Source organism: Montipora capricornis, chromosome 13 (genome assembly GCF_036669925.1).
Source record: "Montipora capricornis isolate CH-2021 chromosome 13, ASM3666992v2, whole genome shotgun sequence".
Lineage (NCBI taxonomy): Eukaryota > Metazoa > Cnidaria > Anthozoa > Scleractinia > Acroporidae > Montipora > Montipora capricornis.
The window spans coordinates 29,259,359-29,284,685 of NC_090895.1; the positions used below are offsets into that span (position 1 = coordinate 29,259,359).

The window sequence follows — 25,327 nt, forward strand, 5'->3', positions numbered from 1 at the left end:
TAGTTTGTTCTTTTTTCAGATGATTAAAAGAGTTTTGTTTATAAGCGTCGTTGACTGTTCCGTTTACGGTATCAATATTAACCACATCTTGACGTAACTCAAAATGACCAAATCACACTTGAAGACTTATAAAGCCAACGAGGCTCGAGTAAGAATGGGTAAATCCGACCAAGTACTGATGGAAACACGAAAAGTGAAAGCTAACCTTTAACGTTTTACTCAGCATTTTTCAGAGCAGTGCTTGAACATGATTAGCGGAATTTGGAAATATCTTAAAGCCCGGAAACAATTTGTCTCCCGAGACACTGCGAGCGGAAAAGGTGCACATTACAATACTCATTAACTCTACATTCCATCTCAGTAACCAAGTCACGATAAAGTGATCTTTCATTTTCGCCGTCCTGTTTTTATTTGAAAAACATACAAATATTCTGCTTACGGAGTTAAAGAGGCGTAAATTAAAGTCCTGTGTTGTAATAGTCAAAAAATCGATACGGAAAGAGGGAAAAGATATTATTGTGGTGAGAGAACGAACTACATGGATGTATCCAAATACAAGCTGCAGCCCATTTTCATTTCTTTTGTGAGAGCCATTACGCCCCGCGCAGCCGCAGTAGTAATCTGCTTCTTTCGTTACCATGATGCGCACGAGGCGTCATGGGAAAGTACGGCATTGAGAAAGGGCATTGTGTTTCTGCGTCTCAATCCAGGCCCCAGTTGTTAAAACGATGGATAGCGCTATCCACCGGATAAACCACTAACCAGTGGATAAGTCATAGAGCAAAACCATTTACGCTATCCAATGGATGGTTACTTATCTGTGAATAGCAATATCCACCTTTTGAATGACTGGGGCCAGGTGTATTTAGTCAAGTAATGTGATCTTTGTATTTGATTTCTGGCTTCATCGTTCACATTAGAATATCCGAACGCTTTGAAAGACAAAAACTCCAGGTTTGCTCTTAATAACTGTCTCATTTTTGAACTATGAAATATTCAAAATCAACAGAAGAAATCATTGGTTAATCAGTTGCTGTTGCAAAATGAAAGATAAATATGTTAAGGATGTAGGCAAGAAAGAAATTGACGCACTGTAGGAAAATACGTTATTTAAAACTAAAAATTTGTCTTAGAAAGTATAGGACGAATAGCACTTCCGAAAGATAAGTATGGATAATTCTTTTATTAAAATAGATATAATAAGTCGAAGACATAAGCATCAAACTTTATCATCTACATTGAAAAGTTAATTCAGGAAGTTGTCAGGGAAGATGTATTACATGTCTTATATTCGACCTGCCAAAAACCAACTTTAAACTTTTGCAAGATGAACTAAGTTTTTATGTATTATGGAAGATGACTAGTAAAACAAGAATCTCCCATTCGAGCTCACCTTACGCCTCAATAAACGTGTCGCAAAACTGCAGTCTTCATTTTCTCAAACATCTCCAAATAGTTTTTATCTCGAAATAAACGGTTTGAAAAGATGCTTACCTGATACGTACAAGAGATGTTCAGGGTGTTTTCGTCGTTGTTTAGGATTGAACAACATATAGCACGGTTTTTTAAATCCGATCAGCAAGTTTGTCTTGAAATAATACTATAAGTCGCGTTTGCTGCCCTGAAAATGTACAGCATCAATATAAGCGGGTGTCATTCATAAAACACAGAGACCACATGCACGAGTTTGGAATTTATGCATCGTAGGCAACTGAGGTCACCGATAAAAATGGCCACGTTATGACTGCAAATGAATCTCATTGATAAATTTACAATGTGCTCGTCACAGCACTGCTTCAAGATGGTTTTTCGTTATTAAAATTTTGGGTTAGTGTTCTATTTATTTTATTTTCGATTCAATTACCATAAAAACATCATTGTTTGTATGTTCAAAGATTAGAGATTTGGAGAATACTCTTATGTGGATTTTTACGAAACTTAATTTAGCACAATTCAGAAGCCCTATTTTCTTTTCGATTTGTTGAAGGTATAAATTATAATGTCATTCTCCTAATAAATTCATATTTATAACACTTTTTTCTGGTAGTAAATGAGATCATAGTGAAAAATAATGACACTTTTAAAATGTATGCAGAGGTCTCAATAATCTCCCCGCCTCCCCCAAAAAAAGTTTAAGCTGGTTGCTTGACTAGAAGTAGAATTTGTCATTACATAAACTACACAAATCAACTTTGAACACTTGCTTTTTCTCTCAAATCTATTCTTGCATCTCAAACAAAAAAAATTAGACAGCATGGGTTCAAATTTGAAATATATTTATTACATCATTACATGAAAGAGAAAGTTTTGCATATCACGAATGTAAATGAAAAAATGAAATTAACTTAAAATTTCAAGGCAGTTAAAAATTCGGAGATCAAATTTCTGTTGTCTGAGTTAAAGAGACAAGGTTTTCAAAAGTACAGTACTGTACACATTCTGCCAACTACATATTTTTGTCCTGAGACCATTTTGGTAAAAAAAAAAAGCATTATTGTCCTTTCCAAATTTGTGCACTTTAAAAGAATTTCCCCCACTTCAAAATAGGTTTTGGAAGAAAGATAATATTGTTCTGATACAAACTGGACAATGAAGACTCAAACACAATAGACCCAGCTTTCCTTTGTAACAGCATGGCCCAAGGATTTGTAAAGGAGACAACTAGGACAATTTAATTTTAGAGCCCTTGTTTCTTTCCTCCAAAAAATAGCTGAGAAACTATGGTCCCAAGTAAGTCTGCATTTGCAGTCGAAGACATAAGAATCAAACTTTGTCATCTAAAAGTCAATTCAGGAAGTTGACAGGGAAGATGTAGTAAATTTGACCAGTAACTCAAAAACCAACTTTAATGACTCCTGGGGGTCCCCCATTGACAAGTAAATTTTCTGGCATTAGACAGAGTAAAATACTAAGTATGGCTGGTTTAGGCCACTTTAGGGGTGAATGGGTAAATGGGACATAGTTTTTCTGTGAGTGATTAAATCTGAGGAAATATTAGGGGTGCTTTCGATTGACCGTATTCCGGAATAGGAATACAAGGAATAGAAGTTTGAAATCCTTTGATTTTACAGAGATTAACTTTTAAATTGTCAAACACCTGCTGAAATGCTATTTTAGACACATCTTTATAGTTGTTGCTTCAAAACGCCAGATGTACCGTTTTAAATCATCACTCCACTTATTCTTAATCCGGAATTGGGTCAATCGAACGCACCCTAAATGTGAGAGGAAAACTCCTCATGTGGTTGCAATAATGTATGTGAAGCAATGATTATTTACTGGGTGTGTAGAGTGAGGACTGAACATTGTGTGTATTAACTTCTTACTAACCGAGTGCGAGGGCCGTACTGGGGAATATTGGCCCGAGGTCGTGGCAGTACTGACCGAGTGCAGCAAGGCCTGTACAAAAACGACCAAGGGCCAATATTCCCCAGTACCGCTCGAGCTAGCTCGGTTAGTAAGTAGTTTATTATATGGCTTTTTAATTACCTTTCGGTTCGTTTTTGCATGCCCGTAATCGGCCTGTGGGCATTACTGGAGAATAATGCCCTACAATTCAGTCACAATTAGCCAATCAGAGTGCGTGTTATATCGGCTACAAACACAAGCCATATAATAAAGAGCAATAAAATTAGTATTATCATCTACAGTGTAAATAGAGCAATAACAATCATCATTATTGTTATTATCATTAACTGTGTGGATAAAGCAATAAGAATTATTATCATTAAGCCACTGGCCAATGTTTACAATCACCACCTCAATAAGTGTGGTTCACCTTGGTCCTTCATAGAGCAGATGGAAGGGTATTTTGCCACCAAGATATCCTTTTTCACATAAGGCCCTTTCATACAGAAACCACTGTGATTGACAAGCACAGCAGTTGTTAAATAAAAGGACCAGGAGGAGAGCGGACAAAAGAGAACACTTCAGTTTCTTGTCAAGGAAGGGCTGTGTCTGACAATTAGTCATCACGTAAACCAAATTTGTGGGTTACTACTGAGAATAATATGGTCTCAACTGTCTGTTAGGCATTTGACAAAACTGTGGACTTGTTAAACGACCAGACTGTGGGCTGTTTCTTCTGGGATAACCCTGCCCTCCATTTTTTTGCCATGGTGATGGAACATCCCATTGACCTCTGGGCGAGGAGAAGCCTTGCTGAAAGTTTCTGTACGGACCATCTATCAAGAGAGGGGGTGGAGTTCCAAATACTGGCCTTGGGCTGAACTGTCCACTCGGATTATCAAATAATGGTCTCCTTAGCTGTGAATCATCCGGTAACATGCAACCATAATTTGATGGACTTTGATTTCCAGTAGAATTTGAATTGCCATTCTGTGCTGCGTGATTAACAGATATTGGTCTTCCATACAAAGGAATGCCATCCATTAGGCAAATAGCATAAGGTGCTGAAACCTCAGATGAAAAGCTTACAAAACCATACGTTTTTTGTTTTCCAGTTTCTTTGTCTTTTGGTATGTGAACAGCTTCAAGTGGTCCAGCCTAAAATCAAAGAATAAAACAGTTACCGGTAAATTGAGCACCTTGATACAGACAAGATTTCAATAAACCTTACTTTAGCCTAAACTATGACCATTTTCATGAGCTTCTTTAAAACCCAGAAAGGTCTTGGTGAATGATTTTTAAGCAATTCCTAACATTTCCAAATTTGTGAACTTGTAGCAGACATGAAATAATTTTCAAGTAGAAACACACAGTTTTGAGTTTACAATACATGTTTCGGATGACCGACATTCACCGTCAGTTGGGAATACAAATGAGCTGCTAGTCGGTGTGATATAAAAGATAGCTAAATAGGAAGTATGAATACTAAACTAAATTACAACGTGAATGTGGTTCACTGCAAAATACAATGATGGAAAAACAATGGGTATTTAACATACAAAAATTAAAATGAAAGTGTTAAATTGACATGATTAACTCGCTTGTTTAATGAGGGGTTTTCCCAACCTGTGTGTAAGACCACCTTGATTTTCAGTTGAAAAGGCGTGGAGCAGGGCGTGGAGGTGGAGTCAAGGATTGAAAAGCAATTCTCTGAGCACAAATCTCTGCATGTTTCTGACCCATAAATGTGCTGAAAGATGTGTGAGTTCTTATCGGATGTTAAATGTTCATGAACACGTGTAGCAAGATGTTGGTTTGTCTAGCCAACATACCAGGCGCTACAGCCTGCGCAAGAAAATTTGTAGACAACACGGGATTGTGATAAATTAGAGATGGCATCTTTGGCATTAAATAAGTTCTTGTGAGTTGCTACTGGAAAATTCCTAATATATAGCTTAGATCTTCCTTCAAAGAAGGGAGTTATTAGGAGGGTAGAACAGTGGTGGACTTATGCTTTTAAACCATGGATAGATCTTCTAGGGGTGGCGAATGGTTCTTCAAAAACTCTGGGTCTCGCAAAATTTTAGTCGAATTTCACGGGGCTCGCAGTCTCGTTTTTTGAGCGGTTATGTGCGTCTCGCAGTCTTGCTTTTTATATGAAGGTGTCAAACACTTTGAAGTCTCGGTCTCGCAATCTAAAAAGTCAAAATGTCTCGGGCTCGCAAAGAAAAACGCTGGTCTCGCCGTCTCGCAAAGTCTGGCATTTACCATTCGCCACCCCTTCTTCTCCTTGGTACATCAGTTCTTCAAAGAAATCTTAAATGCACTGTAGGAAAATACGTTGAATTTAGAACTAAAAATGTGTCTAAGAAAGTATAACAATTCTGAAAGATAAGTATGGAGAATTCTTTTATTAAAATAGATACAATGAGTTGAAGACATAGGCATCAAACTTTATCATCTAAAAGTCAATTCAGGAAGTTCACAGGGAAGATGTATTGCATTTGACCTGTATACGTGACTCAAAAACCAACTTTAATGACTCCTGCAGGTTCCCCATTGATGAGTAAAATAAACTGGCATTTGACAGAGTAAAATACTAAGTACGGCCTGTTTAGGGGTGAAAGGGTTAAATTTTGCAATATGAACTGAGCACCTCAATACAGACAAGATTTCAATAAACCTTATTTTAGCCTAAACAATTACCACTTTCAGATAAAATCCTGCAAAGTTCGCTTTAAATATTTGCTTGTGTTCCCTTTTTCCCAGCTTTTTGATCCCTAAAATTGTTTTTGTTCCCTAAAATATTTTGAAATTTTCCCTCTGTTCCCCAGTTCAAATTAGCCATGTCCCCTTCTTTGCCAAAACCCTTGGGAAGATTAAGGCCTCGCTAATGTCCTTGCCTTGTCCCAAATGCTCGAATATTCAAGAGCACGCGGGAGGCAGTCATCTACGGTAACGTACTCCTTGTCTTCACCAGTTTATATTTTTAATACTGGAGAATAGAATAAAGTTAAGCTGGTTTGTGAGACGGCATAATAAAGTGGTTTAAATTTGTACTATTAAAACCTCCATATGGTACCTGTAGAAAGAGTTCCCAAAGAATTTCCTCCGTCACACGGGCTTCAAGGTTTCCGACAAAAACACAGCGCTCATCTCGTTCGACAAAATTAGCCATAATTGATACTTTAGTCTCCAAATGTGTAAATTCAAACTTCGTGCCAATCCCAAGAAGTTGTCAGAGCGGAAGCCATATTGAAATGATTTGCACCCAGGCCCTTTTACTTTAAAGACTGGTCAGTTCTTCTGTGGGGAGGGGAGGGAGGGTTTAATATCTGATGTTGGTTCAGAGTGTACATATCATGAGTATGTGCAGGCTTAAAATGCAATGAAAAATGATACGAGTATTCAATAATCTTAGCATGGGTTAAGGATATGCATTACAGAATGAACATGTTAAGAAAGGGGCAGGTACAAAACACAGGTCAAAGGTCTCTGTTTAGGCTTGATTACCATGCCGCTGTTTCAGGAAGTCTCTGTTTTACCAACACAGAAACAACCCCAACCGTTTAGCAATGCTACCTCTTAATAGGCCTAAAAACTCTTGTTTAGGTTTAACTAAATAAGCCCGAGGTTAGCTTTATGATTATCAGTAGGATTCTTTCTGTTTGTTAAAAGAAAGGCCTGTGACTTGAGGGGCATCACAGGTAGCCCAAGCTCAATATATGAGCAGCTCTTTATATGATGACCTTCGCATTGTTATGTGACTCGAGAGATTTGCATATTTGTAAGGATTTGTATGGGGAAAATAACGATTGTTTCTGTGACCTATGAAAACGTAGCGATTTAAATAAAAATTGTCTTACCTTATTTTAGTTGAGTGTTTTTTTCCTTCCTGTGTGGTCTTTGAGCCGATTTATGGCCATTCCTGTTAGTTTTAGAGGAACCGGTTTGCTCCTTGGGAAGTATATATAGAGGGAGCAAAACTAACAGGAATGGCCGTAATTGTAATTATTTTCTTGTTTTCTTTTGTTTAATTAACCCATTGGCATCCAAACTGGCCGAAACCAGCCAGACTTAGTATTTTACTCTGTCTACCACCAGATGATTTTATTTGTCAATGGGGAACCCCTGGGAGTCAATGGGTTAATTAAACAGCACTATTTTGTACAACTCAGTGATCTGTATTTTACACAAAGTCTGTTTCAACTCTAAACTCTATTGCTATCTCAAATTAATAATAGTAATGATAATAATAATAACTTGAATAATAATAATAATAATAATAATAATAATAATAATAATAATAATAATAATAACATCTTGCATGGCTGTTGTGTTGTAAATCAGCATAAAGTTAAAGGAGACAGAATAATAATAATAATAATAATAATAATAATAATAATAATAATAATAAAGAATCCAGACCTATCTGCTTTACTTTAAGCATATAAGAAGAAATTTGATGCGAGGGGGTGCGGGTTGATCATCACGTAAATATTGAATAAAGAATAAAGGGGGAGGGGAGGGTTACTGAAAATTTGATCTTTCCAACACACTCCCCCCCCCCCGTTTTACATAAATAATGACTGGTCCCATATGCTGAACAGAAATGAACTTAGCAAAAGTTATTCAGTGAAAGCAAAGGGTTTTTGATTTAGAAAAGGCTTAAATACAGCTGCGAGAGAACAAATAAGTAAAGTAAGGATTTCTTTGTCTCCCGCTGCACAAAAGAACTCTCCATGCAAAAGAATTAGCCATTCAAAGTACATTGCGAGTTCTAACTTTCAGCAAGTTTATAAGTATAGGTAGAGCTAAAGTTACTTTACTTAATGTTGGTAGTTCCTTCAGCTACAAGGTTGGTATCAATGGAAGCTGACGGTGCACCCTTTGTCCCCCTCCCTCTGTTAGTGCTCCATTTTATGGGTATGTAAAGCTGTAGCTGTACAAATCAGAGGAAAGTCGAAACAGACCTCTGCGTGTCAAAGTTGAGCACTTAAAAGTGCCAAGCAGACATGTAATGTTCTGTTTATTACATACAAGTAGATATCGATGAAATGTCTAGATTTAAAACAACTTGTTTTACTCATTTTTGAAATGATGAAAAAGTGGTCACTAACCGCTAAAACAGGAACATTGTGTAACATGAACATGTGTAACAAATCATGATAATGTAAAATTTGCAATAAAAATGTTAATGTAGTAGAGAGAATTATATTAAAGCACAAAAGTATCTTACAATGAAGAGGAAGCTTGCGTGTTATTGGCTAATTGTGTTTGTTACCATGATGACACCTATATTTTCACATGTGAAAGATAAAAATGATATATGTTCGCTGAACTTGGTGAAGATATGATTTTTTAGTAAAGGAAAAATCCTGGTATTTCATTGCTATCAGTAGCTATAAAACAAAAAAAACAACATCATTCTGTGTTGTGTTTAGAAAAAGAGCTTGCACAACTTTTGGTTATCCCCTGCCATTCAGTTTAGTTTTAACAAGAAAATATATGAGTTCCCACGTCAGGTGTATTACACACTACACAGAAGTAACTCTGTGCATGCTGTGCAGACCTATTGTCACTACAGACATCAACCTGACATTCAACGACACTCTGGGTAGAAATGAACGAAATGATATGTGAAATGAATCATATATTGAACTACGGATATGAAATTAAGTGAACCTTTGATCCTCGCAGTTATAAACGGCATCACAAGATCACGGGTTCAAAACCCCGTTGAAGTCCTGAGGATCATAGTTTCACTTGATTCTAGGTATTGTGCGATACCCACAAAAACATAGCCAATTTTCCTCACTACCAACCTGTACGCTCTTCACCCACTGTTGTCAATGGTCAGAGAGTAGATTTCAGAACACAAATATGGTTCTTGAGAACGAAGCTATAGCATGATGGTTTACTCTGTTGTTGCTTATGCATTTCATTTCCTTTTGAGTACAGCCTACCCTCAAATTCTTTAATCCTTTGACGCCTAAACTGGCCTAACCCGGCCATACTTAGTATTCCACTCTGTCTGACACCAGATGATTTTACTTGTCAATGGAGAACCCTAGGTTTAATGTCCCATTAAAGAAAACTAATAACAAATTATTATTATTTAGTTCATCCTTTCACTTGTAATTAACACAAATTTTAATCCAACAGATCCTTCCAGATCAAGGCTTATTCTACAAACTTTTTAAATGCTAGGTCATATACACGAACACCACTATGTACAGTACAAATTTTATGACATTATACACATGTAGCTCTCAACTGCATCCTTGACCCAAACCAAAGAATAAACCACCAACTCACTAATTTGTTTGTAAACAGGCATTGAAAGGAGAAATGTGAATGTTGATAACTTAGATCTCCACTGCTCAGCTTAAAAACTTCTCAGACTGATTACATTTTAAATCTAACCATGCATGTACTGACTGTCACAAAACATTTACAAAATTATTATTATTACATTTACATTTACAAAACATACCCTGAAAGAGTCTCAATGTAGCCTGGGCAGTAATGAATGAGCTCTTTTCCTCAAGATTCTATCACTTCTCCTTCACTTATCTTCATTTGATGTTTATCAATCTAGTCAATCAGTGGCTACAGTCTTGGGACATACACCCTTTTAAGGTGGTTTTCTTACTCACTTTGAATAATAATTATTTCTCCCCTCCCCTCCCTTCCCCCCCCCCCCCCCCCCCCCGAACAATGTTGTCAATAGTGAACAGACATTCCCTGGTCTATTTCAACATTGACTGGGCGGAGGGCACTTCTATTTGAAACTTCTAGTGGAATCTTGACAGTTATGCTTAGTACATGATGTCTGGTTTTCACTGGCCCATCCTGATCTAAGTGTCCTAACTAGGTTTGCCACTAATCGTACTTCAGAAATTGGTGACGATACTAGCTTCCCTCACTTACAATGCTAACACTTAGGGTATGTCCTCTGCTGAGAGCAGAATGAACATTAATGAAAACTGAACAAATTTACACTATCTATTTTCCTATGTTTTAATTCAGTCACTTTCCCTTCCATGGACGTTTCAGACATTGAAAGCTTATTTACAGTTGCATAGTTACATACTTCCCGATAACAGATTTAACTTCTCCTTGAGCACGCCTAATTAAACAGTTGATGAGTCGCTAACCTTAAACCCATTTAGGCCTATACTTCTCTGAAAAGAGGAATCAATCTACCAGGTATTGGACTCTACCACTGAAAGCTACTGAGAAGTGAGAGCTCCAGCAGTTTCTTTCTATTGCGTTGCAAAAATGGCTCTAAGTTTTTAGTCTGTATGAAACTCTTAACTTAACTCTTATAAATATTTAAATGAAAAGTATAGGAATAGTTTTTAAGAGGTTTAGTTCATTTGTATCTATGCCATGGGAGTTAAAGCTGCCAGGGATCGGTCATCGCTAAGCAGTAATGTTAAGAAGGACTACACTGCACTCTGTTTCCAAGTTCACCATCCTCATCTTCATCATCATCATTGTCATCATCATCAGCAGTCAGGGCATCACTGTCGCTATCTGGTTCACCATTCTCAGTTCGTGACTAGCAACAAGAAACAAACACAAGTACTCTATCATCACCAATGATGTTACTGATTACAGAGGAACATAAACCACCCCTTAACGCTGAACCACTAAGGAAAATAAAAATAAAGATTTGTAGAATGCACATTGCGAAAGGAAAACTAAAAAACTGAACTTAAAAAGCCTGAAACGTTTTTCAGTTGTCCTTTTGAAGCAATATGCATTCTATAATTCCCACGGGTGCAGTAAACCTTTTCATCATTGATTAATGCTTTGTAATTCAGATTTAGGTTCACACTGCAGCCAACATGACCATAAGAGATGGTGCTAACTTGCCTTGAAGAATGTCACCTACAAGGTTAAAAAATATATATCTTATTGGACAGTTTAGTGTGTAGTATTGTGGAATATTTTTATGAGTCTCGCTGTATTTTGGCAATCCAGTAGGGCGAGACATGAGTAAAAATACCCCACGATACCACCCACTAAATCGTCCAATAAGCTATTCATTATCTTTTTAGCAAGTAAATTGTAAAAAACCGAGAATGAGTGACAGGTTTGTATGTGACAAATCCGGGGCAAACGGCAGCTCCTCAACTAGTCAAACTGGTTTTCTAGGCTGCACATAACTAATCGTACAAATAATGTGGAACATTTGTACTTGTTTAGAGCATTACCAATGTACAATAAGTAATACATTATTATTATTATTATTATTATTATGTCTCTTAAGTAGTATTATTCAAGACCCACTTGACCTGAAGACACACACAATGATTTGCAATCCACACACTTGGGTCTTGAATCATACCTTTGTAAGTTACATTAATTTTCATCACTCTTTAAACCAGAGTAGCCTGAAACCATTTCTGGTTCCCTCTGAAGTATTACCTGACGTCGTCTTATATGATGCATCATCAACCACAGAAGGTGTTCACTGATAGGGTCATGTGGACGCAGTCTTTCATCTTCTCTGTCCTGATTATTCTCTGCGATCACCTGAAGTAATACATATATGTTATTCACCAGCCAGGAGGTCTGCATTGGGTAAAACTGTGCCTGCAGTGTTGGATACCAGACCTAGAGCAGTACTCTAACAAAATGCTCTTGCCAAAATCACTGCAAGATTCTCTATTTTGTTACTTTGTTCTTTCAGATTCTTTATTTCTTTCCTATCTGATCACTAGAAATTACTTCTAGTTAGTAGATAGTAAAGAAAACATTGTAAAGCAAATTAATAAAAAAACCTTCATTGAAACATTTTAATTACTTTGTAATAGTACAGGCAAGGATCTCTATAGTTTTTAAAAAATTACAATCTTGCATGTGATGTAATCAACAACTCTTTATGCAATGATACTGGCTGCTGTGAGCAGGCTGGATGAGAACATTTCACCTTTTCCCAGAAGATATATCAGATTCCAGGATTTGTCATTGGTGAAAAAAAAGTTCTATTCAGTGCCCAAGGTTAATGTTTACCCTTAAAATACTAATACTAATAACTCAGTGATTGGTTCAAAGTTCTCGCATCACTTTTTCAACCAATCAGAAGTGAAACCAAAGCCAATCATGGCTTGCACGTGTACATTTTCCTGTGCTTTGTGTCGGCTACATGTAATTACTTTGAGTTTTGATTGGTTTACCAGATTGTCTCTGTCCTTTTTGATTGGCAAAAAAGATTGCTTTGGTTTTGGTTTTGCGACACTCATTTAAAAACTGCTCTAATGATAATAAGAATAATAATAATAATAATAATAATAATAGCAGGGCTGCAGCAGCTATACCAGCAACTCCTGCCAACGAAAGTCTACCATAAGGAAAAGACAGGGACTCACAAAAGTCAGGATGTGAAATGTCACATGTGTGGTAAGGCCGCTGAAATGCAAGCGCACGTGCTAGCTGGGTGTGGTGCGTTAGTGATTTTCTACGAGCTCTTGAAAGACCTAGACCTAGTGACATCTATACCACCGTGGTATTCTCAGAATACGCCTAAGCCACTCTACGAGAACGAGAAAGGAAAGGCACTCTGGGACGTACCACTGTATGCAGAATACGTGGATGTGAGAAACAACAGGATAGATTGTACCGTTATAGACAAGAAGAATAAGAAAGTGGTGCTACTCTAAATGAGCTTTCCATGGGTTAGTAATAGAGAGATCAAGTGTGCAGAGAAGACGAGTAAGTACGCTCTGCTGCGGTACGAACTAAGAAGGAGATACCTGGGGTACAAGATTGAGCAGCATAATATCATAATAGACGCGCTAGGAGGAAGCTCGTGAAGTGTCAAGGAAAGCTTACGCCAATTGGTTGGAAGTGACTGATGTAATTCAGTGCTCAGGAACATGCAGAAACCTGTGGTCTCTAGCTCCCTTAACATTGCCAGGACCTTTAAGGTCCTGTCGGACTAAGTCTTTCAGATGACATTAGTTCCAAGCATAGTTTTTAATAGGTTCATAGGACATTTATTCTTATTTTGGGGCGAAGGGAGACACCATTTTAGAATCTTTAGATTTTAACTGCGTAGGAGTGATAATTGCTATATCAATTTATTTGTAATCTGAGGCATTCAGAAGTGTATACTGCTATATAATAATAATAATAATAATAATAATAATAATAATAATAGTAATAATAATTTAAACACTATCCCCTCTTAATACATTGTAATTTCTATTGCATGGCTGAAGTACCTGAGGTACCTCTTTCCTCTTTTTAAAACATTAAAATGAGAGCCATATGTAGTTATCTTTTAAACTGACTTTGGTTATGATCATAACATTAAGGACTGTGCCTACTATTGTTATTGCGCATAAGTTCTGCGCATCTTGAGATACTCGGATTTCCTATGGGTGGTGCTCATTAATACAGGGATATTTTTTGCGTGGCTCAAAACTATGGGGAGAAAGTAGAACTTAGCAAGAGCTCTTAGTACCAAAAAACATTTTTCAGAGATAATTAAGCTTCAATTTGGAAAAGAACACCATACCGTACATTGTTTTGTATTTTAAAACTTTTTACAAAATATTGTTGATTATCTTCGAAAAATGTGTGCTTACCCCCAATTTTCTTTTTGAATTTCAATAACACTTGTTAAGATCTGCTTTTCCCATATATTCAGTATTAAACTGTGAAAAATACCATTGAATTAGTAGGCACCATCCTTTAAAAATTTGCTGCCTGATGCAGACTCAAGTCCGTATGCTACACATGTGACCAATAAACTTGGTTTTGATGGTTTTGTGAGAATGATATATACACATGAGAACTGAGATGTTGATAGAACCCACTGGGAACTCGGAAAAAATCCGAGCCCCAGATGGGATTCGCTCACTTGGGTGGTTGGTTGGTCGCATCTCAGATATGCTTTAATGTGACTGCGCGATGCAGTTATGAGCTATGCTGTCAGTTGTCATTTGACTGAGTCAAAGACCCACCTTTCACCCTTGCTCGCCATAGAGTCTCCAGTAGCTCAGTGGTTAGAGCATCCGACTGGATCACAGAGGGTCGAATCCCATCTGGGGCTCAGATTTTTTCTGAGTTCCCAGTGGGTTCTATCAACATCTCAGTTTTGATGGTTTTGCCTTCAGTTTTCAGTTTGATCAAAATGTACACTGGTTTTTCTATGAGTGCTTTTTGTTTTGTTTTGCAGTTTGTTTAAGACCGCCAATTAAGCCCCCTCAAAAACCTGCATTATTTTATAAAAATACACAGTTGGTTCTATAGCAGCACTATTTGCATTTCCCTTACTTCTACTTGATCACTTCAAAGACCAAGGTAATGTTCAGGGAACTCACAGTTTTAAGCCCATCTAAAGCTGTTGGTTGCTCTGCTGTCGGTAGCCACAGTTTGACATCATGATCAAGGCCACTAGTTGCCAGAACAGGAGCATTGGGGTGAGGCTCTAAACAATTTACCTGATATTTGCAACAAGACAAGACATCCACAATGATTCTCAGGCATGACATACATAAAGAAATAATATTATCATTAAATCAACCCTTTGATGCCTAAACCCTAACGCCAGTCGATTTTACTCGTCAATGGAGAACCCCCAGGAGTCAATGGGTTAATGCAGAGGTTAACATTCAGTCTGAACTTCTTATTCTTTAACACAATTGTTGATGGAGGAAACATTAGAACCCGACCTTTTCAGGTGAACTCAACCTATGGTTAGCATTACCCTTGTTGTAAACAACTCAAAGTGGTGATGTTTACTTTAGATTTTACAGATTAAGCAAAGGCAACAAAGACAGTCAACAAAGAAGTGAAAGTGAACCTTTTCAGTTCATCTCTTAGCTTGCAAGAAACTAACACATGGTATTCAATGTTAAAGTTTTCCTCTATAAACAGGGATTTAATTTTTCATTGAAAAGTTGTTAGCATGAACAGGAGGGATGAGCAAAATGGTAACCCGTACGAAACGTACGACCTTTACGCAGTGCTGCTTTAGCGACTGACCAGCGTTGCCCTTATATCTGCAGAAAGGTTGCATGATGGCTGCATTGATAGCACTGCGGGAGTTTCGAAAAATGACTGCGCGTAAGACATCTCAAAGACATCTCAAAGTCACTTAAGCGCTGCAGCAGGACGTGCTGCACTTGAAACAAACAACCGTTTAGCAGCGCTGCTTTTGCGACTCACCAACGCTGCTCGAGGAGACTGTTTGCTAACCACTGCAGGACTTCTGAATGGTCGCTGCATCGGTGATGCATTAGCGACCCTTTCGTTGCAGATGTGTTGCAAGAGAGCTGCTTTAATAGCTTCGCGTTGCTTTAACGCTGCAGGTAGGATGTCGCGTGATGCGAGAGGTTTTCTCGGTCTAAGAAAAGGTACTTTGAGAAGCCTTTTAATTTAATGGCCACCAACAACAAGCCGATCAATCGAAAAATGGGTACAAGCAAAAGTATCAGGAGTATCAATTAAATTTATTTTGCATAGCGGAGGAGTTACAGGCAAGCTATATAATGAGCTGTATAATGTACAAAAATATTCTACCCAAAGAGCTTCTTCACTGCTGCGTTGTTACATTAACGGGGTCATTAACTGATCATGATGCGAGCAGGATTCTTTAAAGCCGTCACGAAAGATGATATTGTTCATACAGCTATCTGATTTAATACTTTGCAGTTCTCTGATCATTTCATGTGTCTCTATAGGTAGCCCAAGCTCGATATATGAGTATCCGTACAGTGCTATATTATGCAAGGGTAGAAATCTAAGGATTTGTATCGGTAAAACGGTTTTCCTCAAAGTTCTGAAAATTACGGACGATTTAAAATAAAAAAAACACGTTACCTTGCTTCAGTCTTATATTTATTTGATTCTGGTACGGTTTCTGGGTCGATTTAGAGCGATTTAGGTGGTTTTTGGTTCTTCTTCTTTACCAAGGTTGGGCACCGAGACGAAGTTGCCTAACGGAATCATTCAAGAAAAAAGGCCATTCGTTCCCAAGGCTTCGATTGCCTCGAAATTCCACATAGATCACGGACGATTCCTCCACTACCCATTCGTCTTCTTTATTTGAGCCTCTTGTACACTGAGAAGGATTTAAGGGCCGCCAAACTCCGCAAACATTTGCTTCGAGAGCCATCAAATGATGCTTTGTTCACAACTCTCTTTATCCAAACCGTTGGAAGACTTTGGAAGATCGCTTAGCGACCCGCGATTGGTCAATGGGCACAGTGGTGACCAATGGTAAGTCTTATCGTGGGTCGCTGATGGGGGTCGCTAAAACTATCGCTCCATTCGGACTGAAAATGCGAAATAATCGTGGTGTGCATTGCTGGCGTCGATTTCCCTTGACATTGAAACCTTTTTGTATCGATCAACATGTTGGGCTTATATATAAGCTCCGGCCATATAGTACGAGGTTTGAAATCCAAATTTTCTACAGAATACAACATTTTAATGACAATGTATTTGTGACTTGAGTTGTCGAAGTTTTATAACCTTCAAGACTGGATATACCTTACGTACGTATACAGCCATTGATTATAGGTATCTTTCAGCTACATGTATAGCCCTGACGTTAAGGCAAATTAAGATGCACAAAGCTGCTTATTAAGCGTTGCTTTTACGTTGCTAAACACTGCAAACTTTTACACACGATTGATCTTTTAGTCGAAGCATTTGAGCAACGATGTACAGCGCTGCGTGAGCATTGCTTTGTCGGTCTTAAACATTCCAAACTTTTCCTCGAAAGTATTTTTCAGTCGCAGCTTTTAAGCAACGATATACAGCGCTGCTTTACCAATGCTTTTTCGTTGTTAGGCATTGCAACCTTTCTGCAGCGCTCGATATTCTGCTTGTGAAGCTTGGTGAACGCATGAACGTCGCATAAAGGACGCATAAGCACTGTGCCACCTAAAATATGAAGTTGCGCAGCGCTGCAAGAGTGTTGCGCTGTTCGTACGGGAACATAGTGAGCCTGATCAGTTATACTTTGATTTTCGATCTATTTTTTGGCAATTTTTATAACAAAAATAATATTACTTACCACTCCAGTACTGTCTCCTTCAAGAAACTGTACCACTTCCTGAGTCTGTTTGTCCCACAGGAATATATGGCCACAGTCACTTCCACTTACTACAAACTCACTTTGAGGGCCATAAAAATTGACACCCTTGACTATAAAATAAAACAAGGAATTAGTCAAAAGCAAACTTAAACTATAGAAGAACTGTTTCTTTTTTTGTTAATATAATAATTTATTACTTATATAGCGCAAAATACATGTGGATATGATCTAACGCACTACACAATAAGACTAAGCAAAACAAAATATGAAAATGAACTATAAAAGGCTATGAATATACAATTTGACTAACCAAAAAATATTTACAAATATATACAAATATGTGTATCGATAAAAACTGGAACATAATGCACTAGTTAACAATAATTATTAAAATATCATTCAATCTTAGATCACATGATCTGTGTATTGTTTAACTCAACTGAAAAATGTTACAAGATTTAGAACTTCTTATTTGCTGTGAATAACTAAATTGCAGAATCAAAACTAGGCAATGGGAGTATGCAGGAGCAGGAGAACAAAACAGTTCAACACCATTTTTTATTGGTTTATGGAAAACAGCACATTTGGATGAAATAGTTACTGTAATGATATGCAAGGCTGCTGCCTAAGAAAATTTTAAAGGGGCCCTCAGAGCTAAACGCTGAGAACTTAGGAGCCCAACACATGAAGTGAAAGGTGTTGCTGTGAAAAATTAAGGCGCCCAGAGCTATTCTTTAGGAGCGCCAGGCTACCGGGCTCCTGTTAGGCAACAGCCTTGATATGATTCCTACCAGTGGCATTATTCCTGTGGCCCTTGTAAGTTTTGATATACTCTGCTTCAGAACTGAAAAGAAAAATTATTTCTCCATCAGATCAAGGAAGCAAGCTTGCACAAATATAACAACTGTACATCAGATACCTAACAGAGTTACGAGACCAGAGTTCAAAATGCCCTGAGAAAAGTTGGGTACTTACAGTGTACCAAGAAGCAGTAGAGGCTAGGCTACACTGTCAGTCCCTCAATGAATTGATTTGTTTGATCAGGTGTCCAGCTTAACTGGCTTTTGTATCCCCTGAGACCAGTATCTAATCTGGTACTCTATGAAAGAGACCCTTTCAAAAATGAAAACACCCACCTTGAGTATGAGTCAAAAAGGTAGATGTTCTCATCATTGTAACTGACAAGCAGCTCTGGAACACAAATCAAAACCGAGTAAGAACATTCATTTCACAGGCATCATTTAAAGCATATAAGCAGAAAGAAATGGAAGGCAAAATTGGTGCTACCTTTACTGTGAAAATCCGAAAACAGTGAACACTAGAAATATTTAATTTAATGAAATGTTATTTGTGTTTCAAGTAAAAAGCCAATGATGTGCTGGAAAACTTAACTGCAACAATTAACCATAATTAGTTTGTGGTTTCATGTCACTTCTCATTGGTCGATGCACAATGGGAAATCTCAAAATCAAATCAAAGTGTTCACAGTTTTCGGCTTCACACAGTAATTACACTAGCTATGAATTTCATTTATCTGCCAATAATTTTAGCCATGTTTTCCCTAATGAAGCACATTTTCCTAGTATATTTTCAGTTGAATGGCAATAATAATAAGAAACAGCCGGTGTGGCAGTAGTTGCTGTTTCCTTTTAGCCCAGCAGGGAAAAGGTTCCAACAGAAGCGACATGTGAGGCATTGGAACAAAACAATGCCCCAATGCTGCACACATCTCCTCTGCCAGTGCAATCCTCCCACAAATGACTAATAGGAAACTGCTATGCAGGTTTGAAATAAATAAACAAACCTGCAAATAAAATTAATAATACATGTAAACAAACCTGTTCCATCATAAGAGTAAACTAGGCATGTTATGTTTGCATAAAGATCATTCCCTTCCATCTTCAAAAAAAGAAAAAAAAACAAATTATAGTAAAATAGAATGATTTGCCCTTCGCAACCCCTACATACACTCAAAAACTATTTTCTCTTTAATAAAAACACCAGAAAAAAGAGAATATCATAAGAGACACATGTATTGCTTTTCTCAAGCCTCACCTCCATGTCTATAACAGACCATACGTCTCCTGTGTAAACGTTTAGTGGTTCCTTCTTTAAATTTCTCTCCTTCCCTGCCATTAATTTTGTCTACCACAAACTCACCGTTTCCAGGTGTGTCAATTTCCCCGGGATATAAAGTGGTGGGGATGCTCATCGGAAATTTTGAATTAAACCCCTAAAGGAGACCATTCTGGGCTTTGCCCAGGATTTTTTGACCCCTGAAAGAGACCACATTTAAAACATTAATGTAAAATACTTAGTCTGGCCGGTTTCGGCCGGTTTGGACGTCAAAGGGTAAATTAAAATATAAACTTTACGGTATATTTCTTCACGTGAAACCCTAAACGAGACCTTCATGGCTACATATGGGCTACATATGATGGTGTTTAGCCCAGAACACCCTAAGTGACACAAAAATCCGAAATTTATACTCGTAAGTGAGACAATGAGCATCCCCACCCCTTTCATATGCCATTCCCCCCTCCATGCCAATCTGAGACATTCCAATATGCATGTACATGTAACTAAAATCATCCTACACTGTACCATTTGAAGAATTTATGGGTTTGTTGCTTACTACTGAAAAAAAATGAACCATGTAAACACATTTACAAAACACGTACAACAACACATTAACACAGACACTTCCTTGAAAAAAAACTTACCAAGTGATGTGGACAGTACTTTTTTACTGGTTCAACATCAGCCTTGCTATCCTGTTTCATAAATAAAAGAGAGACATTTACCATTGCCAAGTTGTATTTTGACCTTGGAACAGGTGCATGACACCTGTAAATGCAGAGCAGACAATTTTAATCTGGCCAATATACCACAAAATGTTACTCATCATAACTGAATTATGCACAGAATCAAAGTATTACAACTCACTTTAAGATTTACTGTTTGTGAGCAAAACAATCATACCTCTGGCAACTTTCTCCTGTCATAAACTCTGAAATGATACATTGAGACAGACATAAACTTGTGAGTTTAGAGTTGCGGCAAAGGCAGCCTGCTTGTAGGCGGTAGATGTTGTTGCCGCAAAACATGTATCAGATGCCAATCACTGGAAGAGCATGGGATAGGTCTGGGACGGGTGACCAAAACGACGGGATGGGGGCGGGAAAGAGAGGGCATCCCAGATCTCCCATCTTCCACCAGTCCAATATGGCAATCGAAATACAAATTACCCCCTGTAAGCAAGCTAATTGGCAAAGGCCCCTCAGACTATAGTCATCGTCTTTTTTAAGCATAAGAAAAGTACAGTAATCATGAGTGTTGTGTTGATGGTAAAACTGTATAAAAACATGGAAGGGAGAATCCCTATTCCCAAAAGGCAAGTTTGTGTATAATTATCTGCTTACCTTGCATACTGATCTCTTCCACCAACTGCAAATTCATATATATTTAGAGGGTTGATGAAGATTGTGTACAGTGGTACTCTTCTGTGTTCTTCAACACGACAGCAAAAGAGCCTGTAAAAAGAAACTTTACAATGACCGTAAAATTCTCTCACGCTCATTGGCTAATTCTTATTGTCAATAAGTGGACAGACACATAAATTTATAATTTATGCAAAACTGGCGTGATATTGCTTGCGTCAGATTAAATGAAATTGAAGTTTCTTGCATTTTTGTTTCATGTTCTTCTTGTGTTTTGACTTAATTTTGACCCCTCTGCCTTTTTTGTTATTGTAAAAAACAAATTGATCTCAGTTTTTCATGCATCTGTCCTGGCTATCGCCTTGTGGATCCACAGCTACTTTGAAAATGCTATGATGAAATTCATGATCAATAACTGGTCAGATGCATGAAAAACTGACATCAATTTGTTAAGTGGTCAAGAGCAAAATATTCATTATTGCTATATTAATTAAAACAGCTTGCACGGTAAAAGGTCAAGGTAAAGGAACTAATAATTATTATTTAGTATTTAGTCCTCATGTGCTGAAGCACTAATTGGGGACACTGCAAACTGAAATCAAAAAATTATTTATAGGTCAGAATAAATAAGGAGACTATTGTACTACTAAATTAATAAATGATAAAGTAATATATAATAATAAATAAAGTAATAAATAAGTAAATAATGAATGAGACGTAGATGTAATGTTGTAGTAGATTGACTGATAACATTGCCATGGTAGTTCTTCTGGTTGGGAAGGTAGCATCACTTTAGAGATAACCCACCTCCCCCTTATCAATGTTGGATTTTCTGCAAAACAAAATGGTGACTTTTCTTCCAACATTGAATATGGGGGAGGGGGCCACAAGAGCATGGTGTTTCCCAATTAATGTCACTGTTCCTTGGTATCAATATAATATTATTAGCTTTTAATGCATAACGCAAGGCGCAATAGAACAAGACAACAGACGTATTGGCATTTTTTGAGGGGAACACTGCCTTGCGACTGGTTAGCCTATGCGACTTCCGAATTGTGTGATATGGAACAACCTCACTTATCTCCCCAGCACTATGAGCTGAGTGGTAAACAGCATGTGCTGGATCGGACAAGAGTATTGGTTAGCGAGCAATGTACAAAGGCAAACAAGCCAACCAGCTTGGGGGAAGTTGCTGCACAGACTTAACTGCACCTTGCAGGAGTGACCCAATTTTAATGAAGGCAAAGCGATACATCCAACCCATCTCCAAAGGGAGGAAGGGGGAAGAAAAAACTTTAACAAATTGCAAACAGCTAGTTGGTTTACTATAGAAGACAAACTGCCAAGTGAACCTTGGACGGCTAACTGAGGCTTTTATAGCTGGAGTCTGTCTATTAAAGTAGCCAGTTGTACAGGTTCTTACTCATACAACTTTCAGGTTTTGAGGGAGCACCACATTGTAAAAATTGAGATAAATAACTGAAAACACATGCCTTGAAGACTACTGTAACATGATATTGCATGACAGTCTAGGTACAAGTAGTAAAGACAATAACTCACCGACCCTGAGACAAAAGGTAAAAAAAAACGCATGCAAAAACGGTGTTGCACATGTTGTAGATAAAATTTTTCAATTTAATTTGTTTTTTACTTTCCTTAGTTTCAGAATATGATAGTGTCTGTAAGACAAAGGAAAGTAAAAAAACAAACTAGTCTGGAAAATCTTCAACCAAGTAAAAAATTTAACTACAATTCACCATGCAAAGATGACAATCCTACGTATGGGTCACACTAGACTGCGATACAGTATCTACTGAGTTTACCATGGTGATGCTGTCTTGCATTCTAAGGTGACACATGATCTGAACTAATCTACATAAACATGGATTGTACCCTGAACATTTATTATACCCGGTATTATGAAATGCAAGAGAAACTTACTTGTGTGCTTTATCCTCCCTAAGATCAGCATGAAATATAACACCATCCTCTCCACAGGTAAGAAATTCACAGGCTGAACCTGGCTCTATGCAAAGCTGATTAAGAGAATCATAAAAAAAAACTATTAAAAATTCTGAATCATGTATTCACAAGCAGTGAAATGTGAAAATAAAAAGTCCACCAGAATAGGTAAGAAGCCTAATCTCTTGATATGTAATATACCAATAATTCAGTCAAATTATAACTTTAATTAAGAATGCAATCTACTGAGCATCAATATCATTATTCTGCCCAAAAAAGGGAAATATCAATACTGTTGAACTGATGCATACCTTATGAGCTGCTCCCTTGTGTTGAGCAAGACATTTTGTGGTCTTCCAACCATCACCTGATGAGGGATGGAGAAATCCAACACGGACCTTGATACAACAACAATGATAAAGTAGGTAACACTCTGAGTATTTTTGGAAACCCATTCTTGCATATAGCTTTAAAAAACCATGCCATCAGACAAAGTAATAAACAAACATGGGCAAATAATGAATGGTTACTTTTGGACTCGTACCCCAGTCTTACATTTCTGTATACAAAAATTTGGTTTTATCAACGGAGTTGATAATGTAAATTGACCACCGCACAGAGATTCTAAAAGCTGACGTTTCGAGCATTTAATTTAGCCCTTCGTCAGGGCGAATCTGTAGATATGTTGATATCCATAGAGAGGGTCTTAGACCATATGTATTGTATAGGTCAATAAATAATGGTCAGTGGTGACAAAGCAAGACCTTAAGGCAAGGCTCAAACCTTTCAATAAAAGTTCAAGTTACCACGTAAATCAAATTAGTAGGTGGGGAGCCATGTGGTGCATCTAGGAAGTCTGTCCAAACATACCCAGGACATTAAGCACATGCCAGTGATAATTGTCTTCAGGCACTTACGGGTGGTACAGATTATCCCTGCCCACCACCCCCCAACACACACATATACGCGGTATGGTGACAGCCCTGCCTAGATGGAAGGCATTTTTTAATGATATCTTCAGCCAATGAATAGCAAGGGACTGTTGACCGGCTGGGAAAGCTTCCATCGAAGGAACAACAGCTTTTGAGAACACAACACTTTATTCTCAGCTCACATGCACCCATGTTCGTTTTACACACACAAGTTTACAGCCCATGCAGAATACCGCTGACCCTTCTGATACGATGACCGAATTAGCTCCTATCAACAGGACTTAACACTAGCTTGATACCAGTGTATTAAAACTTGGGTGGGTACCTAGTCCTAATGAAGGAAAAATGTTTCCAGTTCTTAGAGTACAGTTATTTCCCTGGCTTCATGAACTAGATCAAAAGGACAGCCTGATGGATGCAATCTTCAACAGTATTCAAACCCATGACCTGTGATACTGGTGCAGTGCTTTAAGTGATATATATCATTAGTCTGTAACACAAAGTAACAACTAAGAACCACAACGGCTTCATATTAAAAATCCCAAATACTGCATTATCAAAGTTTTTGTATTAATTCAATTTGGCTGAATCCTCTATGTTCCTTTCTTAACTTGCAATGAAGAACTTATATGATTTCAAAGGTTGGTGCACAATTTAAGTCCAGAGCACATCTTATGGTAAAGTAAAAACAAAGAAAATTATTACCATTGATCAGTAGTATGAACCGACATCATGTAACATATTCTTGGAATTCTTCTTCCAAGAGGGTGTACACTTATTGCATCATGTTTGCACTGTGATGTAATTTAGACCAGATACTTTGAAGTATTTACCTTTCCATCTCTGGCACAACTTACTATCGTGCTATCCCCTGTATAAGGCATAAACTTTGCCTACAGAAGCAATCAAAATGTATCAATGAATTCACATCATGATCATATTTTCACAAATTAGATAGTTCATTGGCTCAGATTGAAAACGATGATACTCATCTGACAAATTACGCTTATCGGTTTTACTTGATACATTTTACCTGAAAAACATTGCTGGAGTGGCCACTTTCATACGCAATTTTCTTTTTTGCCTTGGCCCAGTCCCATATTACAATATCAAGATCGTCGCTGCCAGAAGCCAAAAGTTCTCCCGACATGTTGAAATGAAGAGTGTTCACACATCCTTCATGGTGTTCGAGTTTGTTATGGAGAGTTAGTCGCTTTACAAGTCCCCTAGAGCCTGAAGTATCTCTAGAGAATTTCATCGGTGAAAGGACACCCAGCTGACGACACTGCAAGCTAGGAACTATGTGGTTCGCATTTGCTGCCATTTTAAGAAATTGTACATGTAATAAGCATTCACAGATTCGAGAAAAGCCACGAAATAGCTTTGCTCAGTCGTCTTCAAAAACTAAACGTAAGGAAAATCTCCTTCCTTGGCGCTTCCCCCTTCCGTTTCAGTCATTTGTGTCTATTATTGCAAAAGTAACTCGGTAAACAAATGAAAACAGCTAAAATTCTGCTCCGTGAAACTCACAGACAGAAACCAAAACAAGAGAGAAGAGAAGGACCCTCGGGATATATCGG

General features: G+C 37.7%; 2 protein-coding genes and 1 pseudogene across 2 annotated transcripts in view; 1 reads left to right on the plus strand and 2 right to left on the minus strand.

Moving 5' to 3' along the window:
* Positions 1–7,168, minus strand: part of LOC138028405 (RNA-binding protein 7-like) — an 8,458-nt gene extending 1,290 nt beyond the window's left edge. Inside the window, exons 1-2 of the mRNA XM_068875938.1 lie at positions 6,431–7,168; positions 1,495–4,506 (exon numbers count right to left, since the gene is read on the minus strand). Of these exons, the coding sequence (XP_068732039.1) occupies positions 3,997–4,506; positions 6,431–6,526 (606 nt within the window). The 5' untranslated portion in view covers positions 6,527–7,168 and the 3' untranslated portion in view covers positions 1,495–3,996. The remainder of the gene's footprint in view (positions 1–1,494; positions 4,507–6,430) is intronic.
* Positions 7,169–9,477: 2,309 nt separating this feature from the next.
* On the minus strand, positions 9,478–25,302 carry LOC138028334 (DDB1- and CUL4-associated factor 8-like). The gene is made up of 14 exons (XM_068875822.1): positions 24,781–25,302; positions 24,581–24,640; positions 23,127–23,213; positions 22,795–22,889; positions 20,836–20,946; positions 20,396–20,423; positions 20,137–20,187; positions 19,252–19,312; positions 18,550–18,604; positions 18,205–18,257; positions 17,393–17,523; positions 14,691–14,810; positions 11,788–11,895; positions 9,478–10,915 (listed from the first exon to the last, which is right to left on the minus strand). The coding sequence occupies exons 1-14, from the start codon at positions 25,069–25,071 to the stop codon at positions 10,790–10,792; spliced, it is 1,377 nt and encodes a 458-aa protein (XP_068731923.1). The 5' UTR covers positions 25,072–25,302; the 3' UTR covers positions 9,478–10,789.
* Positions 11,927–14,671, plus strand: LOC138028335 (uncharacterized; annotated as a pseudogene).
* Positions 25,303–25,327: the final 25 nt, after the last annotated feature.